At 40.1% G+C, this 27,378-nt stretch overlaps 1 protein-coding gene across 1 annotated transcript; it reads right to left on the bottom strand.

The window, feature by feature from the left end:
- Positions 1–972: 972 nt before the first annotated feature.
- LOC130457075 (guanylate-binding protein 6-like) lies at positions 973–24,138 on the bottom strand. The gene is made up of 11 exons (XM_056815379.1): positions 23,738–24,138; positions 20,610–20,805; positions 16,600–16,727; positions 15,505–15,614; positions 13,000–13,193; positions 8,963–9,208; positions 6,924–7,204; positions 5,899–6,111; positions 5,270–5,372; positions 4,197–4,390; positions 973–2,786 (listed from the first exon to the last, which is right to left on the bottom strand). The coding sequence occupies exons 2-11, from the start codon at positions 20,797–20,799 to the stop codon at positions 2,571–2,573; spliced, it is 1,875 nt and encodes a 624-aa protein (XP_056671357.1). The 5' UTR covers positions 20,800–20,805; positions 23,738–24,138; the 3' UTR covers positions 973–2,570.
- Between the last annotated feature and the right edge of the window lie 3,240 nt (positions 24,139–27,378).

Raw genomic sequence — 27,378 nt, 5'->3', positions numbered from 1 at the left:
CTAAGCCGCCATCTTGACCGGAAGAGCTCTACTTCACGTTATAAGTTAGTTATGTTTTCATAAAGGATCACAGGGAGATATGTATTGATTTAGAATCTTGAACCCTAGAGACTACATTTCCCACAATCCACTTTTCCTTTTCCTGTTTGTGAGTTTCTGTATGTGTGAGGAGTTTGGAGTGCTTTTTCCAACCACAGGGGGTCTTGCTGGTCCATGGTGGGAGAGGGAGGAGTGGCTTTTTTTTAGTTTTGTTAGCCTTACTTCCTTATACTTCAAGATAAATATTTTAATAAATATTATTAAATATAATACTTAGAGTACTGGATATTAATTATCCTTTGCTGACTGGATCAAAGAAGGACTCTTAGTTTGAGATTTCTTTGGGCCCCTGTTGTTTTTTTCCCTACAAACCCCTCTCTATCTTTAATTACTCCTTTAATTAGTTAGGTTAAGATAATTTTAAAAAGTTTAAAATTTTAATATCTGTTTTGGAGTTAGAAGTAAGGTAATCCCTTATTCCCTTCCTCTTCCTCCTCCTTTTAGTTAAATAAACTTTTATTTTATATATAGAGCTTGTTTAACCCTTCCTTTGAACCCTCCCTATAACACCATTGAATATAGGGACTGGGACTAGGTCTAAATTAGTACTAGGATAATCTGTATGAAGATGTTCCTCTTGCAAATGTGGGTCCACATATTCTCTATAATTTATAGTCATAAATAGTTTTTGAATTCACCGACAAATAAATGACTTACTTAGGGTCACACAAACAGTATGGGTAGGATTTCAATTAAAGTCTTCTTGACACCAAAGCAAACTCTCTGTTATCCATAATGCCTTGCATGGCCATAAATTTGTCTCTTCAAATACACATGAGAACTCGAATTCATATTTTATGCTTCTTATATGTTAGATATGTACAACATGTGAGGATTCTATATCTGATTTACATGAAGACACATTTCACAATGTTCTAGAAGGAAGTTTTATTTTGAAAAGGAGGACTATAAAACAGACCTTTAAATGCAAAACAATTAGTTTGAAGGTAGTAGTGAAGGAAATAGAAATGAGGAACTAAAAAAGTTTAGGAACCTCTGAGTTAGAAGTTGCAAAGAGCCATATTTAGGTTTGTCACAAAGTATATAACTAGACTGACTTCTTAATTTATTAGTTAACACAGAGCTTGGATGTTATAAGGACACAAGTTACACAGTTAATAGGATTAGGAAACTCACTAATGTTGGACATCTTCTGGACAAGCATAGAAAAGGGATTCTGAGACCCCTATTCAAAAGAAATAGGATTTAGAGCTGGAAAGAACCCAAGAGATCATTTAGTTGAGCCTCCTCATTTTACAGATGCAGAAACAAACTGGAGAAGATAAAGTTATTCATCTAAGGTCTGGCAGGCAATAAGTGCCAGGGTTGGCTGAGCTCAGGTATTCTGATAACAAATTCAATACACTTTCTGTTGATCACACATAAATCTTGCTACTTCAGCATATAGTTGGGAGTTCTGAAATCAGGGGAGATTCCACTTGAACTTCTAAGAATCTGAAGAAGCCCAGGGACAAATTTGTGTTGTCATCTCTGAAGAGAGACCAAGGGATTGGTCCTCCATGATTACCATAACATATTTGGAGTCAAGAGGCTTCAGTTTAAGCCCTGTCTGTCTCCTGTGCGACTTGGGGTAGACTACAGAGTATCTCTGGGCTTCATGTTTTATACTGTGAATAACTCACATTCATATAGCACTTTATGGTTTCCAAGGAACTTTAACTCATCTGATCCTCACAGTTAGCCTGTGAGGTGTAGGGGCTATTTCATGGATGAAGAAACTGAGACTTAGAGAGTTTCAGTGACTTTCTTAGGGTCCTGCAGCTTATAAGTGTCTGATGCCAGATTGGAACGAAGGTCTTCCTGACTTCAAGTCTTTCTCTCCTTATAGCACCACCAAGGAGCCATGTGTAAAATGAGGCAGTTAGATTCTATGACTTGTCCAGCCTCCTTCTACCTCTGAAGCCATTAAAAGAAAGGGGAAAATTCAAGCTTTCTGCTTTCCAGACGATTTAGCTTAAAGGAAAGAAGCCTTTCACTTAGGGGGATAAAGCCTCATCTAACTAACACTGAGGAGATGAATGTGCTTCCTGGGAACTTTCTCCAGGTTTTTTTAATCTTTTCTGGTGAAGCATCAGCTTTCCTTCTTAATACTTTTAGAAATATATTTGAAGCACTAAACACACAAACACACACAAGGAGGTCGTGGTGTCATGTTTTTGTTTACAAAACCCCTACCTTCTGTATTACAATCAATACTGTGTATCAGTTACAGGCAGAAAAGTGGTAAGGACTAGGTTTTGGGGGTTAAGTGAATTACCCAGGATCCCACATCTAGGAAGTGTCTGAGACCAAATTTGAACCCAGGACCTCCTGTCTCTAGGACTAGCTCTCAATCCACCAAATCTCCTATCTGTCCCACTAATACCATATGTGTGTGTGTGTGTGTGTGTGTTTAAGTAGAACAATTATATTCTAAACCTTTTTTTTTTCCGAAACTCAAACACATTTGATTACTTGAGCAATTTACCAATTGACATTAACTTCGGGCCAATAAGTTTTGCTGCACCAGGTAAAATGGCCATCAAAACAGTAGCGACACCTCCTAAAATTGAGGACAACAAAGAGGACTTTTGACTCTCAGACATTCTTTTTCGTAGGTCATCCATCTCTTTGTTCATCTGTTCAGCTTTCTCATTAAACCCTTCTTCCATGAGCTGCCTTTGTTCCTAAGGGAAGACAAAAGCACGTCAGCATGGCACTTGGTTATTCCCCACTCCACTAGGAACCAGGCACTTCTGTGTATTTCTCCTGAATCATGTGTGAGCCTTAAGTAGATTAGCAAAGGAGAAAAAAGTTGCAAATTGTTTCCCCTCAAGGGGCATTCCTGGACAATGAGAAACACATTTCTGGCATCATAGCAGGGTGGTCCTGGGTGCAGTGGTAGTGGGAGTCTTTTCAGTGTAATTATCTCCATCAATGATGTCATTCTTACATTTATAGGAGAGAGCAAAGGATTTGGGGGTTCACAATGGTGGGGGGCACTGACTTTAAACTGTTATAGATTTCAGAAAGCATAACCATAACAGATGCTACCTAGGATAAATTTAGCAATGGAAGTTAAGCCAAGACTTTCTGACCTGAAGGCAGAGTGACTCCAGACAGAGATAACAGCAAAGATTGCTGATTAGGAATAGAATTAAAAAAGGCCTTAAGCCTGAATGTACAAGTTAGTTGGGATGGCCCTGGATCTTTCTTCCAAAGAACATGGAGAGAAAGGGTCAATTTCAATTGAATATATCTGTCATTCAAGGGAGAAAAACCATTCAGGGATATTCCCTACACTGATGACTGTATGGTAAGGTGTCTGCTTTGTATCAAAGGGCTGCAGCAGCAGAAAAGCCTCTGGGCATCAGGTTTTTGTTTTGAACTGTCCTCTGATGGACTAGAAAAGTAGTCTTTGGGGATTTTGAATCTCATGGGGTGAAGACCCACAGAGTAACTTGAACTTGGGGCAGACTTGCCTGGGCAGCTCATTGTGAGAGCTGGGGGAATGCTCCACGAATGGCACAAAAATAATTTCATCTGTATAATAATTCTGTGCACTCAGTGAGAGATATGATTGCCCCTAATTCACAGGTAAGAAAACTGAAGTTGAGGAGTGGGAGAGGCTCAAATCTAGACCTTTAAAAATAATTTAAATTAATTTATTTAGTCAATTTAGAACATTATTTTTTTCCCTCCCTCCCCTAACCCCACTCTACCTGTAGCTGATGTGCAATTTCACTGGGTAATACATGTATCCTTGATCAAAACCTATTTCCATGTTGTTGGTGTGTGCATTGGATGTCCATTTAGAGTCTACATCCCCAGTCATATCCCCTCAACCCATGTATTCAAGCAGTTGTTTCTTCTGTGTTTCTACTTCTACAATTTTTCCTCTGAATATGGATAGTGTTCTTCCTCATAGATCCCTCCTCAAACCTAGACCTTCTGATGAAAAGTCCAGGTCCCTTTGCTCTCCTTGACATTGATTCACATTTAGGTTAATTTGTCTTCCCTATTATTTGCCCATTCCTTTCCCTCCATAGTGCTGTTGTCACTTCCTAAACAGAGACATGACCCCCATCTCCATGTACCTTTAGCTTATGTTCCAGCATCTTTTCCTGTTCTTTCATGATCTGTTCCCTCTCTTCCTCCATCTTAGTTTCCAATTGCTTTATATTTTCTTCATAAGTTCTCTGCTGAGCTTCCATCTTCTGCTCCATTTCCTTCTGTTGCTGTTCCAATAACACCTTCTCCTTTTCAGCTGCTTCTCTTTTGACTTGTTCAACTGTTCAAGTGTTTGATGGAAGAGAAAACATGAGAAGATTCAATCAGGTGAGGCTAGTTTTCATCTCCTATCATCAGTCAACAAGCCCTTCTTAATATGCTAACTCGGTGTCAGACACAGCTGAGGACTTGAGAGCCAAAAGAAGGGGTAAAAACAATGACTGTCCACAGGAAGGTGACGTAATTATGTAGGTGCAAGAAATAGATCAGAGTGAGTAAGAGCAGCAGGAATGGGGCAGGCGGTGTTAAAAGCTGTTTGGACCTTTTGAAGATGGTAGGGTTTTAGCCAAGCCTATCAGGGAACCAAGAAGTAGGTAGGAAGCACAGGATTAATGGCACTTGGGGACAAATAATGGAAAGTTGTGGAGACCAGAGATGACTCCTTGTGTCTGAGGAACTGCAAGTAAGTCAGTGTTGCTGAATTACAGAATGCAAAAAGGAGAGTAAACTATAAGACAGGAAAGGTAGGAAGAGGCTAAGTTATAGAGGGCTGTACATGTTAAATGGAGGCATTTATATATGATGCTGGAGGTAATAGGGAGTCACTGGAGGTCACAGAGTGGGAGGGACACATATATTTTCTCCTGAGCCTAGACCCAAACTGACTATGAGAAGGAGAATGGAAATTCCTAAATTTCTCTTTTCTTGATTAGACCCAGACAGGCAGAGGTGCAAAAGTCTGGAGGAGTAGCCTTTGCTGAGTTGCTGGATTTACAGTCAGGATCAGAGTTGCTGTTTATATAACCAGCATGACTGGGACTGTAGAGAAGGAGTCCCGAGTGTTTCAGGACAATCTTCATGTCACACTGAAGCCCTTAGGGGGGATTTTGTTTCAAATCCACCAAGTCCCTTTCATGTATCCCATTCCAGTCCCCCGTACCTTCCAAAGCTTTCTGCTGGTCAGTGAGTGCTTGATCTGTCTGCAGGATGGATTCTTCTGTCATTGCAAGAGACTGTAGAAACTTTTGGAGGACCTCATGGGCCTGAACTCAATACAGACACACATCATTTCCCCCAGACCCAGTTAGGTGCTGAGGATATACCCTCAGAGTAGGAGAAGCAATATCAGATACATAGGCTGGTCTATCATTTCCGTAAAAGGTATTGAAAATATTTTTGGGACATGATTGGCTTGGGAGACTGAACACAGCCGCCATTGATGTGACCCACTAGTCAGTGACCAAAAAGCCAGGGCACAAGGAATTACAGCTATGAGCATCTCATTTCATTCCAAGCTCCAACCTGAGGTTCTGGGCCAGCCTATATAAGGCCTGGCATGTCTCTTATATGGCTCAGCTTTCTACATCCCACAGTAGGTTCTCAGGTCAGGAAAAAGAGATTTCTGCCATGAACTTCCAACTGAGGTGGGAACTGAAAAGCCAAACATGTCTAGACCTTCTCCCCTTGGATGAATATTTGTGGGAGAAGGTCAATGCTCAAATACCCAGTGGGATCAATGGAACCCTCCTCATAGTGTGACCACTTCTGGCCTCCCAGTTCTTTGCTTACCTTCACCCCTTTCTTGGGCAGTTGATCATAATTATTCAGTATTTTTTCTCTCTCTTCTCTGTAGTGTTTGTAACCCCCTGGCACAGAGAAGGTGCCTTGAGAAATGGCTTCCATCAGGGTCTGAGAGAAGTAGTCAAGTTTAGTTTGACAATATTTAGTTGATTCCTTCTCATTCTGATGTATGAAATCATTCTTCTTTGTTTCTAAGTCTTGCTGCCAGTGAGATGGAGGGAAAGAAAATCAAGGAAAAGGAAAGAATTAAATAGTAACAATAATAAAAACAGCTAATGATTGACATGATGCCTTAAAAGTGTTTTGTATGCCCTATTTCATTGGTGAGTGAGTGAAATTCTAAAGAAACCATTGAGAGAAGGTCTACTTGCTTTTGTTTTTCTGGAAAGATATATAGTATGATAGAATAAAACTCAAAATCCTGGTCTGAGAACTGCGAGATGACTTTTAGTTTTAAAATCTGATACTCCTTGGCTAGGTCCCCATGGACCAGTCTCCTATCCTCTTGAGGATTTAAAGTCATTACTCTCAAAATGAGGTGATTACATCAAATAATCTCTCATGTCCCCACCTGTCCTGAGATCCTACAATAATGATTCTCCCTTTAGGCTGGACAAATGTGAGAGCTACAAGTCTAGGTGAGACTGGACAGACATTTGGACCAGCAGGAGATGCTCCTAGAAAGAAACTGAGGGTGCTGGGGTTCGGGGAAGTTGTTTAGAGATAAATGAATCTGTGATCTTGAACAAAACTGCAGTGGGCTACCATTCATTCAACAAATATTCAAGTGGGTGGTATTTGGTACTCTAAGAAGTAACTTATTTCAGTATGTCATAAGGAGGAAGCATCTCTTCAAGGCAAATGAGATTTGGGCCTTCATATTTTTTGCTCTCTTGATGGTCCAGGTTCTTCTCTCATGAGTTGGGGATATACATCCAAGGCTAAAAAATTTAGATCACAGTTGATCTGTCTCTAGGTTAAATCAGGAAAGAAAGACAAGAGGAAGGACATACCACCAGTTTCTCCTGGAACTTGTGTGTATCATCCTTGAAAGAATACTTCATGAAAATGGAGATGGCTTCTTTCTCACAGTCTGCATGTAGGTTCAGCAGGTCCTGGAGAGTGTCTGTGGGGAAGTCCACCTTGAGGACCATCTGCTCCAAATAATGTTCAGTAGCTCTTTGCACAGCAGCCGAGTTCTCAATCTCAGCCAATGTCAACACTGCATTCTCCAGGCAGGGAATATCCCCACTAGAGATGGTCTTCACATAGGTCTGCAGCAGCATTCCCAGCCCTGATATATAGAATGCAATGAAAGATGAAGCAAAAAGAAGCTGTCATTCAATTTGATCCAAGTGTTAATTATCTAGTAGAATTCATGCCTGGTCAAGGATCTCTGACAATATTCTTAGCAAATGAATTTCAATTACAACTAGATAGTTTTAACTTGGAGGGAGCCAGCCCATGATCACTCAAGGTGACTCAGTTTATGTTTCCACAATTCAAAGATCAGAAAGTCTTAATTTTTATCAAGCCCAAATATATCTCCTGACAAATCCTATCCATTGCTTCTAGTTTTCACCTCTGAAGTCAAGAAGAAGGGATCTAGCCTTCTTCTATGAGTTCATTCTTGTGTGTGAACTCCAGTCCTTTCACTGATCCTTGTTGTACTGTTCTGGAAATATTTGACCATGTCTATGTCTTTCCTAAAGTGTGATGTGCAGAACTAGAACACAGAACACCAGAGGCAGCCTGTAGAGTCAAATAAAGCCAGAGGAGTTACTACTTTATTCATTCTCAACAATGAAGGCATTTGAGACTACTGACTCATATTGAGCTTGTACTCCATGAAATTCCCCAGATCTTTCCTCCTAGAGCTATTGTTTATCCATATCTCCCCTCTTTTCTATTTAAGCTGATTATTTTTTGCCCAAATAGAGACCTTTAAATTTATTCTCATCAGGTTTCAGTATTCATTTTGTGAGAGTAAAAATTAATAATACTCCAAGTATTTTAAATAAATATATGTGATTTTTAAAAATAATCACCAAGTGAGAGAGATTAATTCAGCCAAGTGAGCAGAGCACAGAGCCAGAGTGACCCACACCTGCCATGCTTTACCAAAGCACAAGCTCAAAAAGAGCCCAGTGTGGGCAAAATTTATCTCCCCAGCTTCTGTAGATAAAATGAGCATATAACTTCAAAGGATGCTGGGGAACTGTAGTTCAAGGCGAATAAAATTTTCTATTTGCACAATTTAGACTCATTGTTTTTGCCTCTCAGGACAACACAGTATCTTGTTTTTTTCATTCAGTGTCTTAGTTCTGAGTTCCATTCGTTTTCACACTGGATTACCATTCCAATGGCATCTTCTCTAATTTTGTCCTTGTTATTGAGAAAGGTTCAAAGTCCTGAGGCATGGCATAATATGCTCCCCTTCACATTGACCTCAAGCTATTAAGGTTTATTTTGAGGTCTTGTCATTCAATAAGTTCTAAATCTATATAAAAGTATAATCTTCTATTTTATATCTCCTCTCTTTTTCATATTCAAGCATGACACACAAATATTCCATTGAAATCTAGCTATGCTATGTTAACACTATTTCTCTAATCTGCATAAATCCCTTTATAGTTCCAAACAAGAAATCTGCTTAATTGGTAGGTTTTTTGTGCAACTGATTCACTTTCTTAGTGCTCATAAACTGTGTCCTTAAAGATGTGCTCTAGAATTTTGTCAGAAATAGGTCAAAGCCATTGTCTTATAGTTTCATAACTCCACTTGCTTCCTCCTTGAAAAAATTAAGGCATTCCCTTTCTTGACTCCTGTGGCATTAATCTAATGGAGATATAATAGCCATCAAATATCACTAACATTTTCTCGGAGTACACAGTTCTAGAAGTTTATAAACTGAAAGAGAAACAAGAATGAAGAAAATCCATGTTCATTTGGAGATTGATACAAAAATCTTGCAGTATCTGTAAACATATAAAGAAACAAGGAACACATATTCAATTCCCATGATAGATGCATTGAGGCAAAGAAAACTCACGATTTCCACTGATTATGATTCCCCCACTAAGGGTCTTGGGTTTTGTGTTGGAAAAGATGTAAGAGCAGAACTCATTTGCTTGTTCCTTGAAAATGGGCTCCAGCTGGCTGTCATGGACATCTTCAAGATGAGCTAAGAGTAACTTATCATTTGTTGGACGATCAAAAGTAAAACACTTTCGTTTTGGAAAAAATTTTCTGATGCACTCTCGTGGAAGGTTGGCCCTTTGAATTCTGGGGTGTTTTCCTATGGAAAAGGAAAACAGATTATGGTAAGGCACACATGAGAAAGAGCATGATGAAGATGCTTAAGACTGTGAATTAGTTTATTGAAGTTTTCATGCATCCAGTCACAAGAGAGAATCAGACATATCATTTTAAAACTAGAAGAGATTTAGTGAGATGTTAGAAATTAGACAGTTACCAACTTCTTGCAAGGATATTGCATTGTGTTATTCAGAGAAGACACCTAGATATGTGCAAAGAAAATAGACTAACCCAAATCTGGATGGAACCTCTCACAGATTCACATTTGAAGTAAAAACTAAGTAGAGCTTGGCGAATTACTGTTTTTAATATAAGAATATAATTTAAGAATTGTGGTTCCATAAAATGAAAAAGACCCAGGAGATGAAGACAGACTGGAAGAAGACAGACTCCCAGGTTAGTAAAAGGAAATGTCCCTTGATCGAATTGAACAATAATCCTACAACCAGAATTAGCTATTGAGAGGAAATTGTCTTAGAAATCATCCTTAACACTTCATTCTAACCCAAACCTATAACCAATCAGTTGCTAATTCTACCCCTCCCCCAAACTCTTGCATTTTTTGTCTTCTATCTACTTACCCCCACAGTCATGAGTTCAGATCTTCATTTCCTCCCATCTGGACTCTTGCTATAGCCTCCTAACTGGTCTTCCAGCTTCCTTTTCCTCCTCTCTTGTACTTATCCTACACATATTACTAAATTGATTTACCAAATGAATCAGTCTGCCTGGGATATTACCTGGCTCAAGGATCTAGTTACAGTGTTCCTTAATGTGTCTGGGACCAAAGACAAACACAATGGTCAGTCTGTTTCAAATCCCTTCTAGTTTGAATACACATTGCTTTCTCTCCATCCTGTATTTCCAGCACATTGGCCTGCTTCCTATTCAGTGCATATGATATTCCATTTCCCATCTGTGTATTTCTTGCCAGAGTCTTCCTTAATAGACTGATCCTTCGTTGGTAAGATGGTCATCTACCCAAGAGCCAGGGTGGCTTCAGAAAAGCCTGACAATGGTTGACATGGTGTTTGCTGCACAAAAACTCAAGGAAAAATGCCAGGAAGAGGACCGAAATCTATTTACAACATTTGTCTGTCTAATCAAGGCCTTTGATATTGTCAGTTGAGAGGGCTTATAGAAGATTATGGCAAAAAAATTTGGTTTCCCTGAGAAGTTCATCAGGATTGTATGCCATCTCCATGACAGCACATGTACACAGTTTTTGGATAATGGACAATAGTCTTGTGATTCCCCGTTACCAGAGGAATAAAGCAAGGCTATGTGCTTCCTCTCCTGCTTTTTAGTGATGCCACATTTGATGAGAGGAAAAAAGATATTAAGGTCAGCTAACAGATTGATGGAAAATTGTTTAGACAAGAGAGAGTTTGTTTATGACTTTCAGTTTGCAGAGGATTGTGAACCCAGTGCAGCCTCTGAGAGTAAGATGCAATAGAGCATGGATTAATTCTCTGCTGCTTGTGCTAACTGTGACCTGATAATTAACATGAGAAAAAAACCAGGTTCTCCACCAACCAGCACCAAACCATTGGTTACAGCAAATGGAGCAATTCTGAATGCTGTGGATAAGTTTAATTCCCTTGGCAGTATTCTTTCTAGGAATGTACACATAGATGAAGAGGTTGATGCACACATTACCAGAGCTACCTAAGTGTTTGGGAGGCTCTCAAAGAAAGTGTGGGAGAGGGGGCAGCTGGGTTGCTCAGTGGATTAAGAGTCAGCCCTAGAGACGGGAGGTCCTAGGTTCAAATCTGGCCTCAGCCACTTCCTAGCTGTGTGACCCTGGGCAAGTCACTTGACCCCCATTGCCTAGCCGTTACCACTCTTCTGCCTTGGAGCCAATACACAGTATTGATTCCAAGACCGGAAGGTAAGGGTTTTAAAAAAAAATAAAAAAAAAAGAAAGTGTGGGATAGAAGAGGTGTTAGTTATGTTGCCTACTGAACTGAGGGTCTATAGAGCCATTGTATATTGTTGTATGCCCGTGAAACCAGAATAATATAGCAGACCATGCTATGAGATTGAATTTCTTCCATTTGAATTTTTTCAGGAAGATTCTGAAGGCCATTTAATAGGATAAGGTACCCGACACTGAGGTCCTTTCTTGAGCTCAACTACCAAGTATTAAAACTCTGTTTCATAGAGTTCAACTCCAAAAGGGTTGTCACTTTCCCACCCTAATGCTAAACGTATAAACATAAAAGACTATTTGATGGAGAACTCCTACAAAGCAATTGCCCACTCAGAGATCAGAAGGACACTCTAAATCTCTCTGAAAACCTTTGGTATCAGTTGTGGGTCATGGGCAACACTGGCACAGGATTGTCCAGCATGGCATGCCTGCATCAAAGGAGGACCCTGAGCAGAATTGCAGAAATTCTAAAGAAAAATGAGATCAACAAGCTTAGCAATATCTGCAATCCAAATTTTCATAGGGGTTATTTGTACTTGACCTGTGGTAGAGCCTTCTGAGCTAATACTGGTATTTCAGCCACAGTCAGACACTTGTACATTGACCCAGGTATAGTGATGCCATGTTGGTTCTCTTTGAGTACACAACATGACAACCAACCTCCCTTGTCTCCCATATGTATTTTTTATATTTTTCATCCTCTTGTCTTTTACATTCTCCCCCCATCCTACCAATAAGAAATCTTTTTGAAGAAAAGCATTTTTGTCTCTGTATGCCCAGCAGTGAGCATAGTCTTTCAGTAGGGATAGATATATAATTAATGCCTTTTGATTGGAATTGAAGGAAGTCATTGTAAAATATGAATTAGAGCTATTTCCAGTAAGATCAGTATCCCTGCCTGTATGTCACCAGTTTACCAGCCTAAAATGAAAACGTCGCATAATAAAACATCTATACATTTAGATTTTTAACACAATGTGAAACACGTTAGGAGAAAGGTCCTAGAGTAATGATAGAGCAAATGGGATATCTGATGGTTAGTCAGACAAGCAAGTTAGGACAAGCAAGATCTATTTGGGAGAAGTATAGTCAGTATATCTTTAGAATTCTCCAGGAGAGGATCTCTCTTTCTTCACAAGCTCATAGATTTTGAGTTAGAGGGATTTTAGAGATCTTGGAGGCCAAACTCCTCTTTTTACAGATGAGGAAACAGGCTCAGAGTGATTCCATGACTTGCCCAAAGTCACATAAGCAGCAAGTGCCAGAGGAATATGAACCTAAGAGCTCTCTGACTCCAAATGCCATTTCCCTTTTGATGGACAACATGGTTTCTCAAGGACATGGCTGTCTCTTGTTATTGACAAGGTCTATGCTGTTACTATAGAGGAAGAATTCTTCAGGCTGAGCACTGGACTGAATGAAATCACCCTTAAAAATCAGGTCATATTCCATTTAATCGAAATCTCATGCTCACCAAAGAATGTCAAGATATATAGAAACATCTGCCTCCTTCTGTAAATTCATAAAATATAAATCCACCACAGAATTTGGCAGAATTGGTTTTCTCAGAGATTACTGTTTCTCTTTTTGGGAGAGTTCATTAGATTATGGACATTCTGGAGCTACAAAGAAAGAGTTCAACTGACCCTCCACAGACCCATGAGAGCTATGACAGCTTTCAGTTGCCATTTTTATAGTCCAAGAGAGATAAAATAATGTCTCAAGAATAAATAGCTAAGCCCCGCCCCACCCCCCAAATGAAAAACATTTGGAATCATTTCCTCCTGCTCTGCCCAGGGCCACCCATATGCCCAAGCTTAGTTCTTGAAAAAGTATACCTTCTCTGAGTTTCAAGGCATTTTCCAGGTACTGATCTGAGGTGATGGGATGTCCATCTAGCTTAAGCTCCAGGGTAAAATCCCGCACAGTCCATACAAAGTCTGGGAAGAAGCCCACAAAGTCTGCTGAGTCTTCCCCAACAAGTTTAGGTGAAGATTTGACCTTGATTAGATCAGTCAGCTCTGTCACATATCTAAGATCTTAGATAAGGAAAAAGAAACATTCACTCACATTATCAATTTCCAGTTCTACTTGTGGGCTCTTCCTTTTCCTCTATTGAGTCACAAATGTTCTTCTGCCACCCGCCCTTCTGTACTCCTGAACTTTCAATCACAGTTGTAAAAGGGGAAAGGAAGAACTTTTCAGAGGATTCCCTGATCAACCCAATGTATTCTTCATTCAACCTAATGAGATTCCAGGACTTGTCATGGCTCTGGATTGATATAACATTAGAACACAAGCTCTTGTCCTGAACCAGCCAGTCAAAAAGCATTTATAAAGTGCTTTCTATGTATCAGACACTGTCCTACATGCTGGGCATACAAATAAAGGCAAAAACATGCTCCCTGATCCCAACATTCTATTGGGGTAGATAATGTGTGAGTAGTTATGTACACTATATAAACATATGTGCACATATACATATGCAGATCTATTTGTGTTTGTATATCTTTACTGATATCAATATGGTTATTGATATACATACATATTACAAATGTCAAGTAATCCCAGACATACAGGGAGAATAAGAGTCTTGAAGTAAACAAGGGAAGGTAGAAAGTGGAGGGAGGAGGAAGGGAATTCTAGGCATGAAGGACATCATCAGTCAAAAGGCACTGAGTGAAGAGATGGAATGTCAAGTAAAAGGAAGAGCAAGAAAACCATTGTGGCTTGATGGCAGCATTTGAAGAGGAAATAACACATAAGAAAACTGAAAATATAGGAAAGGGATTGTTTATAAAGGGCTTTAAACACTAAACAGAAAACTTGGTATTTGATCCTGGACATAACAGGAATCCACTTGAATGTATTAAATAGTTTGGAGTGACATTTTCTGATCTTTGCATTATGAAAATTACATTTGTATCTGAATAGAGGATGGACTGGAGTGGGGCGAGACTTGAGTTGAAAAGATCAATTAGCATCCATTGCAATAGTCTAGGTATGAAGTGATGAGAATCAGTATCAGAATGGTAGCAATATGAGAGGAATGAAAGGGATGGATGGGAGAGCTGTTATAAAGGTAGAAATGAAAACTCATGAAAACAGACTGGATATAGGTAATGAGAAAGAGCAAAGAGTTGAAGCTGACACTTAAGTCAAGAGTCTGGAGTACTGTGGGGGATGGCGGTGTTCATCAGGAGTGATGAAGGAAGAGTTTTGGGCAAACATGAACGAATTCTATCTTGGATATGTTCAGCTTGAGGACATCAGCTACAGGACATCAAGAGATGTCTAACTAGAAATGGGAAAGTAGAACTCAGGAAAGAGGTTAGGGCTGTCAAAGTAGATGTGAGTTTTATCAACATAGGGATGTTAATTGAATCCTCTGGGGCCAATACACAGTATTGACTCCAAGACATAAGGTAAGGGTTAAAAAAAAAAGAATATGTAATGGGAGAACAGATGACAGCTCAGGACATGATCTTGCAGGATAGTAATGATTATTGGTCATGACCTGAATGAAGATCCAGCCTAAGAGATTGAGGAGAGGTCATACAAGTAGGAGGAGTAACAGGAGAAATTTGTGTCATGAATATCTATGGAGAGTTTCTAAGAGGAGAGCTTGATTCACACTGGCAAAAGCTACAGAGACGCCAAGAAGGAGGAGGATTGAGAAAAGGCCTTAGATATGGCAATTAAGAGATTATTGGTAACTTAGATAGATGAGGTTTGATTGAATGATAAAGTCAGAAGGCAGACTGTAGAGGCTTTTGAAGAAAATTGAGAGGAAGGGAAGTAGAGGCACAGATTATAAACAAACTTCTCAATGAGTTTCAATATGAAGGAGCGTAAGAAATATAGGATTGTACCTGGTAAGATAGGAGGATTAAGTGAAGGTTTTTAAAGGTGCAGGAGACATGGCTAATTTGTAGGTGATAAGGATATAGACAGTAGATAGTGAGAGATTCAAGATTAGTGAAAGAGCAGGGGTGAGAGAAAGGATAACCCATTGGGAAAGACAGTTTGAGATGGAACCAAGGGAGCATGTAGAGGGGTTTGCCTTGGCAAGGAGAGGGATCTCTTCATATGAGACAGGGGTGAAGGATATCATATAGAGGGATTTTTATGTGGAATGCAAATCTCAACCAAGGTCCACCCAAGGCTTCAGTTAGATCCTGGTGACCAATTGTCATGCTAGGATTAGCCAGTCTGCTTTGGGAACATTGACTCTGAGAGGCTTGATCACCTAGTGATGGTATTTCTAGGGAGATTCCTCTTGATGATTTTCTAAAGTGTGGATAGCTTATCATCTTCCTGGTGAGGGAGTTCTGAAAGGATATTGCATCTGTTCCAAGGCCTGGTGGTTGATAGTGTTCATACTATTGTAGACAAAAGTGCTGCTGAGCAGGATGGCCAGGGCAAAGATCCAGGAGTCATTCTTGGAGTCACCCTACAAAACAGAATTTGTCAGTGAGCCTCTGACTCAATCCTTCATCCATAAGAGTGTCTGATCCTAAGAGTCAGGGTTATTTCCACTGAAGTCAGGAAATGGTCATCTGTTTATGATTTGGGGTTATATTGTTGGGGCTGGAGGTTGTAGTCTAAAATATTGTCTGGCAACTAGGTCTAAAACGATTCTCTCTCTGTCTCTGTCTCTGTGTGTGTGTCTCTCTCTTCTGCCATAGGATGTAGGTGCTATTATTTTCATCATTTGTAAAATGAGGAAACAAGTAGAGTGAGTTTAAATGACTTGCTCAAGAACAAGCACCTAAATGTCTGAGGCAGAATTCGGATCTTTCTGATTCTATGTCCAGCACTCTATCCACTACCACCTGATTGCTCCTTGAAGGCAGGGACTGAGTGAGTTGGGTATTTTTGTTCCCTGAGCCTAGTAGGGAGTAGGATCTTAAGAAATACTTCATACTTGGTAGATTGGTTTTTTTTCCCCATTCATTGGTGAATTTATAGCATGGAGGAACAGGTTCAGAAGTGGGTTTTCATGTTTTATTATTTTTTAAAAAAGAAATGGGAACCTCCTATAGAAAATGGGATAGTCAGACAACCCATCAGTCCCGAGATCCAATACCAGCCTCATCCTTGGGTTTTGGTCAAGTTCCTTTTTTGACTTCTCTGTTTTTAGTGTTAGAACCTTGGGGAAGTCATTGATACAACAAGAGTTTAAGACTTTGCTCTGGGTCTTTTAAGTTACTGTGGGATGGCCTTCTTCCCCAAGTGATGATAATGTCTCAGAACCCTGGCCTCAGCCTAGGGACCCATTTCAGACTGATCACCCGACAGACACATTACTAGGAAGCATTGCTTGGCAATATTCTTTCATATACACAGAGGCTGGCCTGATGTAAAAGGTCATTCCTTCATAGGTCAGGCAGAGCCAAGGAGGGCAATCAAGGGAGAATTTCACGGTTTTGATTTACCTTTTCTGGATCTTCAAGGCCCTCAGTGTCAAGCAGAACTAAGGTATGGTCAGATCTCCTGGGGTGAGGGACACACCACATCCAGATGCCCTTTGTGTGAGACTGCACGGTGGAGCCAAGGGAGAAGCCTGCAAGGGAAGAATGAGACTTGAGCACCCAGGGGAGGCAGGAAGCCAAAAGTTTCATCAGCCAAAGTCACAGGTCCTAAAGTGAGAAGATGGCAAACTTGTCCATGGGGAAAGAATAATAACAAGGATAACAGTTGGCATTTATATAGTACACTTTACATGTTATCTCATTCAGTATTCACAGTAATCCCATGAAATAGTTATTACTTTCTATCTCCATTTCACAGAAGAGAAAACTGAGACTGCGAAGGGTCAATTATTAGCCCTGGATCACCTAGCCAGTAAGTAGCTGAGGCAAATTTTAAACTCAGATCTTCCAGGTTCCTAGTCCTCCATTAGCCAATAGCCCTTTCCTAGGGACAGAGAAAAGCAGGCATTAAGTTCAACCAGAGCAACATGAGATTAGGTTTGTGGGGTAAGATTGAGGGTAAAGGTGGTAGCACCCCAGAAACTTTCTAATACCTAAACTAACAGGGAAATTGCTTATCTTCCAGGGGAGAGAAAATCTCTAAACTGTAGGAATCTCAGGCAAGTTCCATAAACATACACAGCATAGAAATGTGGTGATTTCCTAGAAGTAAGCCAGTTTCAGCTTCAATCTAATTCAAAGTGTTGTTAGCCAAGAAAAACTGTTCTTACATGAAATGTCTTACTCAAATAGGGAGATGTTATGAAAGGAAACAGGCCTGCTAGGTGCCAGGCACAGTGCTAAGCATTTCACAAATATCTTATTTGATCCTCACAACTTTGCAACATTTTGTTACACCCATTTTATATAGGAGGGAAACAGAGATCAAGGGACTTGCCCACCAGGGACACATCACTGATAAGAATCAACCTCTAGATTTCAATTTAAGACTTCCTGATTGAGGGCTTGGCCAGAATACCCATGCAGCACCAGTCTATAGATAGAGGGGCCTTGACCTTGACTCTCTTATAACTTCAAATACGTTTCCCTCAAGGAAAATTATCTCTTTCCTGGTATTTAATTTTTTATAGGTATTTGTGTGTCGATACACATTTAATTGGTATTTGTTGTGCTTTTAAATATTGTTTTAGTTTGAGATCTATGTGGTCCATATGTTGGGTAGCCACATTTGCCCTGACCTTTGTCAACAGCAAAGCAAGGGTGAGCGTAAAGAAGCCCTGCACAATTATCTGTTAGATTTGAGAGTAAGCACTAAAAATACCAATGTGTGGAGGCACCATTGAAAGGTCTTTACACTCAATGTGAGAATTTTAGAGGGATGTGAGATATTAGAAGAATTTTCAGGAAGGAAATAATGCAGCTGATATTCTAAGAGAGCTTCCTGACAATAAGGATCTTTGCCTGATTCTCCGGAGAGAGATCAAGGCAGGAAAAAGCCGGCTGGCATGTCTGAAGGCGCTCTGATATAATTTCCTGGGACGTTACATTTTTTGTTGTGGTTGTTAGTGGTAGAGATTTGTACAGAGTCTGCCCAGGAAGAAATGATTAAGTTCTTGCTACCTAGGTTGAAGAAGTGAGAGGTTAAGGCCATCCTGGCACTGAAAAAGTTCAGTGCAAAATGAACCCAAACTTGATGGGGTGCGAATGTCCTAGGATTCCCTTGAGAGGGAGGGCTGCTTGACCAGGGAGTAACCCTGAGTGCTTTCTTTCTCTTTTCATGGGGAGTCTTGGTAGAAATGGAGCCTTTCCAGAAAGGGATACTAATTTGGAGATAATCGAAGATATATGTCATTTTATTATATACCATACTCATTTATAGTGAGATCATTGAGTTAAATAGATTAAAAACTTGCACCATAAAAGAATTAATAATTGATTTAAGGCTATCTCTTCATAGCTTTGGACATTAAAAAAGTTCTTTATCAACCATATATTAAAGGAAATGATGGGGTAAACTATGAATAACATTTAGATAAAATGCAAAGTATTTTAACCAATGTCAATGAGATGGCCTTGCAGTCATTATCCTGGGGAGTAGCCCCTTTGGGGAAGGGGTCAGCCCTCACTACCACCACCATAACTAGCTGAACAACAAGCTGAGCCACTTATTGGCACCACCTGCTGGCATCAGGCAAACCTGAAGTCCTGAAAACAGCATCCTCCCCCTCACCCTGGCCACTAGTGCTGCATCCAGCCCACCCCAATCAGGCAAGATCCAGGAGAACAACCCTTCACATCTGGCTACTAATTCTACAGATGCTGAAACCCCCATTTCTTCGATAACTACAGAAATTTAAGACCCATAAAGAAACATTTGCATCATTCAAATCCTTGGTACTGACCAATAATTCTTCAAAGGTAGTTTTAATTAATGGAAAAATAATAAAGATGCATTACTCTGATTTTCTGCCAAATCATTGGTGCCAATGAATTTTTCCTTGTGATTTGTACCTGAATCCTTCTGTGTGTTGTTTCCTCATTAGAATACAAGCTTCTTGAGAGTAGATGCCATCTTGATTTTATAGTGGTATCATTAGTGCTTAGCACAGTACTTTTTATGTAGTGCTTAATAAACTCATTCATTAAGGTGACGAAAGGAAAGGTGGGAAAATTCTGATGGTAAACTTGTTGATATTGTTCAGGGCTCACTTTGTATGGAACATCAAATTAAATCAGTTCCAAGTATCTTTTAGCATTTAATCTACCATGTGCAGAAATAGTGCAGAATAGTACAGAAAGCCTTGACTCTAAAGTAACAGGACCTAGATTCAAATCTTTCTGATATTGTTTACTGTCTGTATGGTATTGGACAGATCACCACATCTCCCTGTGTTTCCTTAACTTTAAAAAAAGGACAGTTGAATTAGAGGTCCTCTACGGTGCCTCCCAGTTCTAAGCTGATGATCTTATGAGAACAATCAATAGGATGAAAGTGTTTCTTGTAATTTGGATGGTCCCATTTATCATGAGAGTAACTGACAATCAGATTCTTAGATTAACATAATGTAAAGTGGAGGCAATAATCCTGAGCAAAAGTAGGGATAACAGTAGGCAATATAGACAGCCACTAGGAGAAAAGTGGCCAGGGATGGCAACCAGCTTCACTTTTTGGTTTTTAAACAAATTCATAGATTTTTAAGGCCAGATCATTTGAGTCTCTGCCATGCAAATATTCATACTATGGTAATTTAATTCAGAGATATTACAGTATAAGTTCTAAGTCTTTGGGAGACCCTCTATTCCCCAAATCTCTCTCTCTTGTCTGGAATATTTCCCTTCTTCATCTCAGCCTTTTGGCTTCTCTGGCTTCATTCAGTTTCCAGCTAGAATGAAATGAGAAACCTTTCTTGATCATTTGAATGCTAATGCCATTCCTCTAATGATCATCTAGAATCTGCCTCATATTTATCTCTGTTGTATAGTTTTCTTTGTACATTGTGTCCGTCATTAGAATATGAGTTCCTTGAGAGAAGGGAATGAATTTTCCTCTCTCTTTTGCACATAGCATAGTTTCTAGCAAAATTATTGTAGTTCAATTGTTAGACTCATGTTTTATTCCTTGTGACTTCATTTTGGAGTTTTCTTGGCAAAGATATTGGAGTGGTTTGTCATTTCTTTTTTCAGCTCATTTTTTAAAACTGATATAGAACTGAGTCAAACAGGGTTAAATGACATACATAGGGTCACACGGATATTAAATATCTGAGGCCAGACTTGAACTCATGAAGATGAGTCTTCTTGATTCCAAGCCCAGTACTCCATCTACTGAACACATAGCTGCCATTCTAGTACACAGTAATCACTTAATATATACTTATCGATTGGAAGGCAACAGTAAATCAAGAGCCAACTTTTAAACCTTCATTAGGTCTTGGACATGCCATGTTGGAACTGTAACTTGTGGCACAAAATCCTCCAAAAGCAGACTCCCATAGGCCAGAGACTCCACTCACCTTTGTTCTTTCCTGCTAGTCTGTTCATCAGGTAGGATTTTCCAGTACGATATAGGCCAACAATAGCTACCACCACCACGGGCTTGGTGATGGAAGTAAGAATCTGTAGGGCTTCCTGGTTTACTATCAGCTCTCCATTGCTGTTTTCTACCAGACATACGGGTGCCTGCATGGACTCAGCTGATGTCATGGTCACCTATAAATGTAGAGGAGCCATTTAGACAGAAAGCAAGATGAAGAATTCACATAATTCCCAATTGGGGCTGCCTGGGTGAGTGAGACATTAATAATAGCAGAAGAGAGGATGCTCTGTATTTGTAGAATTCTTTTTTCAGGAACACAGAACTGGCAATGGCAGTTAATAATGATGATGATAATAATAATAACTTTCATATAGTACATTAAGCGTTACAAAGCACATCATAAATATTATCCATTCTTACAAATGCTAAAACTGAGGCAGACAGTTTCTAGGATTTAAACAAAAGTCCTTCTGACTCCTGGCCCAACATTCTAACCATTTTATCACTTGGCTGCCTTGAGTAGCTCTCCCATCATTTCATTCTTGATCCTTAGTGCCAATCTCGAATGTCCCACCCTTGAAATTTCTACCTGGCAGTAATCACAATCATAAACCTTTGCATATGCTGGTAGAAGGTCACAGTGACCGTGGCCATGAGTAGGTAGGAAGCATGTGTAATATGGGACACTGTCTGGGGAAAATCCTTTGAGAGAGAACTTTTTTTAAGGTTTTTTGTTTATTAGTGTCTGGTTTTAGTCTCTTCTTAATGTTGCCTGAATGACTTTGAGATGATACATCCGTCGATCCCACCCTGAAGTTTCTGACCACTGCTCCAATTCCTATTTTCTGACCCCTCCTTTGTCTCAGAATGTGTCAGCACCAAGAAGCTCTTTGGTTTGTTTCTGGCACAGTACTGTCCTTAATCATTGGCACCATGGTAGAGTAGATAGAGAGTTGGTTTGAGAGTTAGGAAGACACAGATTAAATACTATCTTTGACTCCAACTGGCTGTGGGACCCTAGGGAAGTCCCTTACCCTGCCAATGACCCATGCATCTCTCTAAACTATACAATGCAGAACAATTTTAGGTCTACATTGATAGGGGAGGATTTTCATTCCTAGAACATTATTACTCCAATGGAATCTTAGGTCCTTACCCAAACATTCCCCAAATACATAATAACATTTGGTGGAAGTCACACTTTTCTTTTTTTTTAAACACTTACCTTCTGCTTTAGAACTGATACTAAGTATTAATATGACTATCATTATGAGATATCTGTCCTAAGGGAGAAGAGTGATAAGGGCTAGGGGTTAAGAGACTCACTAGGGTCACAAAGCTAGGAAGTGTCTGAAGCCAGATTTGAACCCATGTCCTCCTGATTCCAGACCTTGTGCTCTATCCATTGTGATACTTGGCTGCCCCTCATACCTTTCCCAGTAGAGAACAAGAACCTCATGGGAGGAATCCAGAAACATCCCCTTAGTGACTGATGTGATAATAACTGAGACTCTGGCCACCCCTCTTCCCTCTGGGGGAGGGTTCTGGGCCTGTGCAGCCAAACTCCAGGCCCAGAGCCCCAGTTGAATCCAACCCTTTCAGAAATGGTTGACCTGTGAAGACCTTTTGAAATCTTTCTGGGAGTGAGGAAATGAGGCCAAGAATGGCGATGGTCATCCTCCCTGCTCCCCAGGTGACCAGGGATTCTTCCTGCCTGGTTTGTAGCTGTTTACCCAGGACTTTTGGTCCAAAGTGGAGCTTTACTGCTGGGGACATCCCACAGCCCGGTCCAAGACAGACTTCTCTGTGTGACCCCTAACCTTCTTAGATAGAGCTCATGTTAGATGATGGGGGAAAGTGCAAGGAGACTTTTTGCCTGTCTCTTGAAATAGAATCTGCACATTCTGGGCCATCAAAGGACAAGGAAAAGTGACAAGACATGCCATCCCCTAACATGGGACTTGTGGCCATGTGGCCGCTTGGATGTAGGAGTAGACTTGCAGTCTGGAGAAGCTGGACTCATAGCCTGTCAGCTCTGTGTCAATGGACTTAACATCTCTGACCCTCTGGTTCCTGTGCAGTGGGCACAAGAGCAAAGCATCTCCTTCACTGGGTTGCTGTGAGGCTCAAATGAGATAATTTCTCTAAAGCACTTAGCAAGCCTGAAAGGTCATTCAGCTGCTGCTGGCATTAGCTTAATCTACTCTGCCTTAGCCAGTATTTTCCCATGTGGAATCCAACCTTGTGCTCTGGCAATTCTCCCAGCATTCTCCCAGCACCCTGCTGAACAGGGCTGAATCCACAGAGTCCAAGGGGCATCTCTGCTGCCCATGCCCCAAAGAGTCTCCAGGAAGGAACAGGGCCAGCCTCCCAGTGGTCCTTCCAGTATTGGGGATAAAGAGGGTTTGCTGGCACTCCCTCTGCTCCTGTCCCATCTACAGCCCACCTAGTGTGATCTGGGAACTCAAGCTGTGCTGCTCCTGATTCCCAGGTGATATAAACTCAGGCACCTTTGCAGCCTTCATAGTTTCTGCCTTCTCTGAGCATCAACTGATCTCCCTGCCACTATGATTGCCCGGTGATAGAAGAACAGAGCCCGAATGCAGGAAATCTAATTCACATGTGGTTTCTGCATCACTCAGCTGAGAATCACTAACTTAACATCTATATGAGACCTTAAGAGATTATGTGATTTCATCCCCTGTCTGGACACCCCTAATGTATTGTTTATCCTTTTATTGAAGAGAAAATGGGGAAAGGATCAGACAATTAGAGGAAGAGGGACCAGAACCAGAACCAGTTCTCCCATATGGCTCCCCAGAGTCAAGTCCTTTTTAGAAGCTTGTCCCCCGTCTTCTGAGGAATGGCACCTATTGCATAGCCTGTCAACATCAGCAATTCCTCTTCCTGAAGGAGGGCGAGTTATGCTACGTCCAGAACACACAGCCAAGGGCCAATGTTGGGCTTCCAAATAATTACGTGAGACCAGAGGGAGGGGTTTGGATAAACCCAGGAAAATGAGCATGTTTTGTTCAAGCCAATTCCTTAGAACCTGGGGGGGAAAGATGTAGGAAGGAAAAAAGAAAACTTGGAAATAGCTCATACCTGTTTCCCGAGGCTTCAACCCAAACTGTTCAGGGATGTTCTCCCAGGTTCCCTTTCTCCTTCCTCTTCTTTCTATTCTCCTTGCTTTTCTGGGTCCTTTTCCAATAGGTTTTTCTTACTTATAGTAAAAAGGCAGGGGTGGGAGGGACAAGAGAAACTGAAACCAAAAGCAACTCTCGCTGTTTCTAACTCCCTTGGTCTAAAATTGGACACTCATGCAGATCTGTGGGTTTGCTGTTTGAGAAATGAGGCAAGTGTTTGCTTATTCTCCAGCAAAGAGGGCTTCTCTTTCTGATGCTTCAAGCCTCCCAACCAGCCCTCCTTCACTTGGTCCGTTAGACTGTCCCTTGGAATGTATTAATCATCTGCTGTGTTCCAGAAGCCCCTAAAAGGGAACAGGGAGTCTTCTCTGAAGATTTGTCCAGTCAGAGAAAGGGAAGTGCCCCAGAGCTAAGAATAGATCCAATTTAGGTTGATGCCTTGGACTTTTTTCTCCCAATAAGGAAAAACGGAGATGAGCAAGGAAAATAAATTGGCAGTGATGGGAAACATTCATATCCCATAAATGCTACAGTGATAACAACGGGTAAAAGAAATAATTTAATTTTCCTGAAAGGAAAATTTTTCATCTATTAAATCAATACAGTTAGCAGAAAAAGTAAAGATTTTAAATGGGGAAGAAGACCTTGCTACAAAATTCTCTGATAAAGGCTCTATATAGCTGATGAAGATATATAGAGAACTAATACAAACATGTACGGCCAAGGGCTAATTCCTAATTTAAAAAATTAGACAACATTTATGAATAAATTGTTCTTATTATTTTATTTTTTACAACCCTTACTTTCCACCTTGGAATCAATACTATATGCTGGTTCCAAGGCAGAAGAGAGGTTAAGTGACTAGCCCAGGGTCACATAGCTAGAAAGTGTCTGATACCAGTTTTGAACCTAGGACTTCCTGTCTCCAGATCTGGCTCTTGATCCACTGAACCACCCAGCTGCCCCCAAATTATTCTTTTTAGAGAAAAATAATATTTTTATTTTTAACATACTTTAAAGAATAGTTTGACTTTTAAATTCTTGGTTTCCCCCTAGTCTCTACCCTACCCATTAGGAATTCAAGTAAGATAATAATATATGCAATTATGCAAAACATATTTCCATATTGGGTAGGCAGGTGGCACAGGGTATAGAGCACTGTGCCTGGAGTCAGGAAGACTTGAGTTCAAATCCTGTGTCAATTACTTATTAGCTGTGAAACACTGGGCAAGACACATAACCCTATTTGCCTCAATTTTCTCATCTGAAAAATGAGCTGGAGAAGGAAGTGGCAAACCACTCTTGTATCTTTGCCAAAAAATCACAGATGGGGTCACAAGACCTATTAAGAGTCAGACACAAATGAAATGACTGAATAACAACAACAATGGCCATATTATCCATGTTGCAAAAAAGGCAAGAAAAAAAAAAGAAAAAATATGTTTCCTTTTGTATTTAGAATTCATAGGTTCTCTTTTTGGAGGTGGACAGCATTTTACATGAGTCCTTTGGAATTGTCTTGAATCATTGCATTGATCAGAATAGCTAATCTTTAACAACTGATCACAATAGAATATTACTGTTAATGTGTATAGTATTCTCTTGATTCTGCTCACTTCACTTTGAAGTATCCATGAAAGTCTTCATAGGTTTTTCCTTTCTCTTTTCTTTTCTTTTCTTTTCTTTTCTTTTCTTTTCTTTTCTTTTCTTTTCTTTTCCTTTCTTTTCTTTTCTTTTCTTTTTTTCTTTTCTTTTTTTCTTTTCTTTTCCTTTCTTTTCCTTTCCTTTCTTTTCCTTTCTTTTCTTTTCTTTTCTTTTCTTTTCTTTTCTTTTCTTTTCTTTTCTTTTCTTTTCTTTTCTTTTCTTTTCTTTTCTTTTCTTTTCTTTTCTTTTCTTTTCTTTTCTTTTCTTTTCTTTTCTTTTCAAACCCTTACCTTCCATCTTGGAGTCAATACTGTGTATTGGCTCCAAGGCAGAAGAGTGGTAAGGGCTAGGCAATGGGGGTCAAGTGACTTGCCCAGGGTCACACAGTTGGGAAGTGTCTGAGGCCAAATTTGAACCTAGGACCTCCCATCTCTAGGCCTGGCTTTTAATTCACTGAGCTCCCAAGTTGCCCCTTTCATAGATTTTTCTGAAGCAATTCCCCTCTTCCCTTCTTGTAGCACAACGTATTCCATAGCATTCACATACCATAACTTGTCCCCCAGTTGATAACCATCTCTCTAATTTTCAATTCTTTGCCACTCACAAAAAGACCTATGATAAGGATTTTTTCATATGTTGGTACTTTTACTTTTTCCTTGATTTATTTAGGATATAGTCCTAGTAGTGGCATTTCTGGGTCAAGGGCTAGGCAATGGGGGTCAAGTGACTTGCCCAGGGTCACACAGCTGGGAAGTGTCTGAGGCCACATTTGAACATAGGACCTATGGTCTCTAGGCCTGGCTCTCAATCCACTGAGCTACCCAGCTGCCCCCCAAAATGAGACCTTTAAAGGGGAACTTGCTGTAAACATTTTTTCCCATTTTCCTGCTTTCCTTTTAATTTTGGATGTATGGGTATTATTTGTAGAAATGTTTTAATTTCATGTAATCAAAATTATGCATTTTACTTCCGGTGAGCCTCTCTATGGAGGCTCTTCCTGTTGTGCACTGGTAGTTTTTTCCCATTTCTTCTAGCACCTTTTCCTGGTACATTGGGAAAAAACAACCTGGATTTAAGACTAATATCCCAGAACCTTATACACAGAGATGGATACACTGGGGCACAATTGATGTAATGAACTTCTCAACTAGCAGCAATGCAATCAATGATCCAGGACAATTCTGAGGGACTTATGAGAAAGAACACTCTCCCCATCCAGAGGAAGAACGTTGGGAGTAGAAACGGACAAAAAAACCATACAATCAATCATGTGGTTCAATGGGGATATGACTGTGGATGGAGACTCTAAATGATCACCCTAGTACAATGATCAATAATATGGAAATAAGTCTTGATCAATGATACATGTAAAACCCAGTGGAATTGCTCTTTGGCTACAGGAAGGGGGTGGGAGGAGGGGAGGAAAAGAACATGAATTATGTAACCATGGAAAAATATTCTAAATCAATTAATTAAATAAAAAAATTGAATGTAAAAAGCCTAATATCCTAGTTATGTATAGTTTGCCATTCTAACCCAAAGAAACTCCATATTCTGGAAGTATTTAGGGCAACGAAGGATACTTGTATTTAGATTTGATAGAACATAAGATACTGATTTGAACATGAAGGAAAACCCTGATGAGAATGATGTGGAGAGGATTCATCTAGACCAAACTTTGTAGATGAATAGAAGGCAGAGGGGATATAGACTAGCAAGAGTGATGTCCATGCTGTTCTCCCTCCTTAAATTTGTTCTATGGCCCTCTACATGTTGCTTTTGGGGATGATATAGAATAAGAACTTAGGGAATAACCCAAAGACTGTTGGAATCTGATTGGTCTATCAACTGAGGCTAACTGCCTGGACTCTGCTTCTTCTCTCTGCCTGTTAAAGTGAACAGAACTCAAAGGCAATGTCTCCAGTTGAAATGTGAAGCAATGACTTCCTGGTTTCT

This window comes from Monodelphis domestica, chromosome 2 (assembly GCF_027887165.1).
Source record: "Monodelphis domestica isolate mMonDom1 chromosome 2, mMonDom1.pri, whole genome shotgun sequence".
Lineage (NCBI taxonomy): Eukaryota > Metazoa > Chordata > Mammalia > Didelphimorphia > Didelphidae > Monodelphis > Monodelphis domestica.
This window is presented reverse-complemented; position numbering and strand designations above follow the sequence as displayed.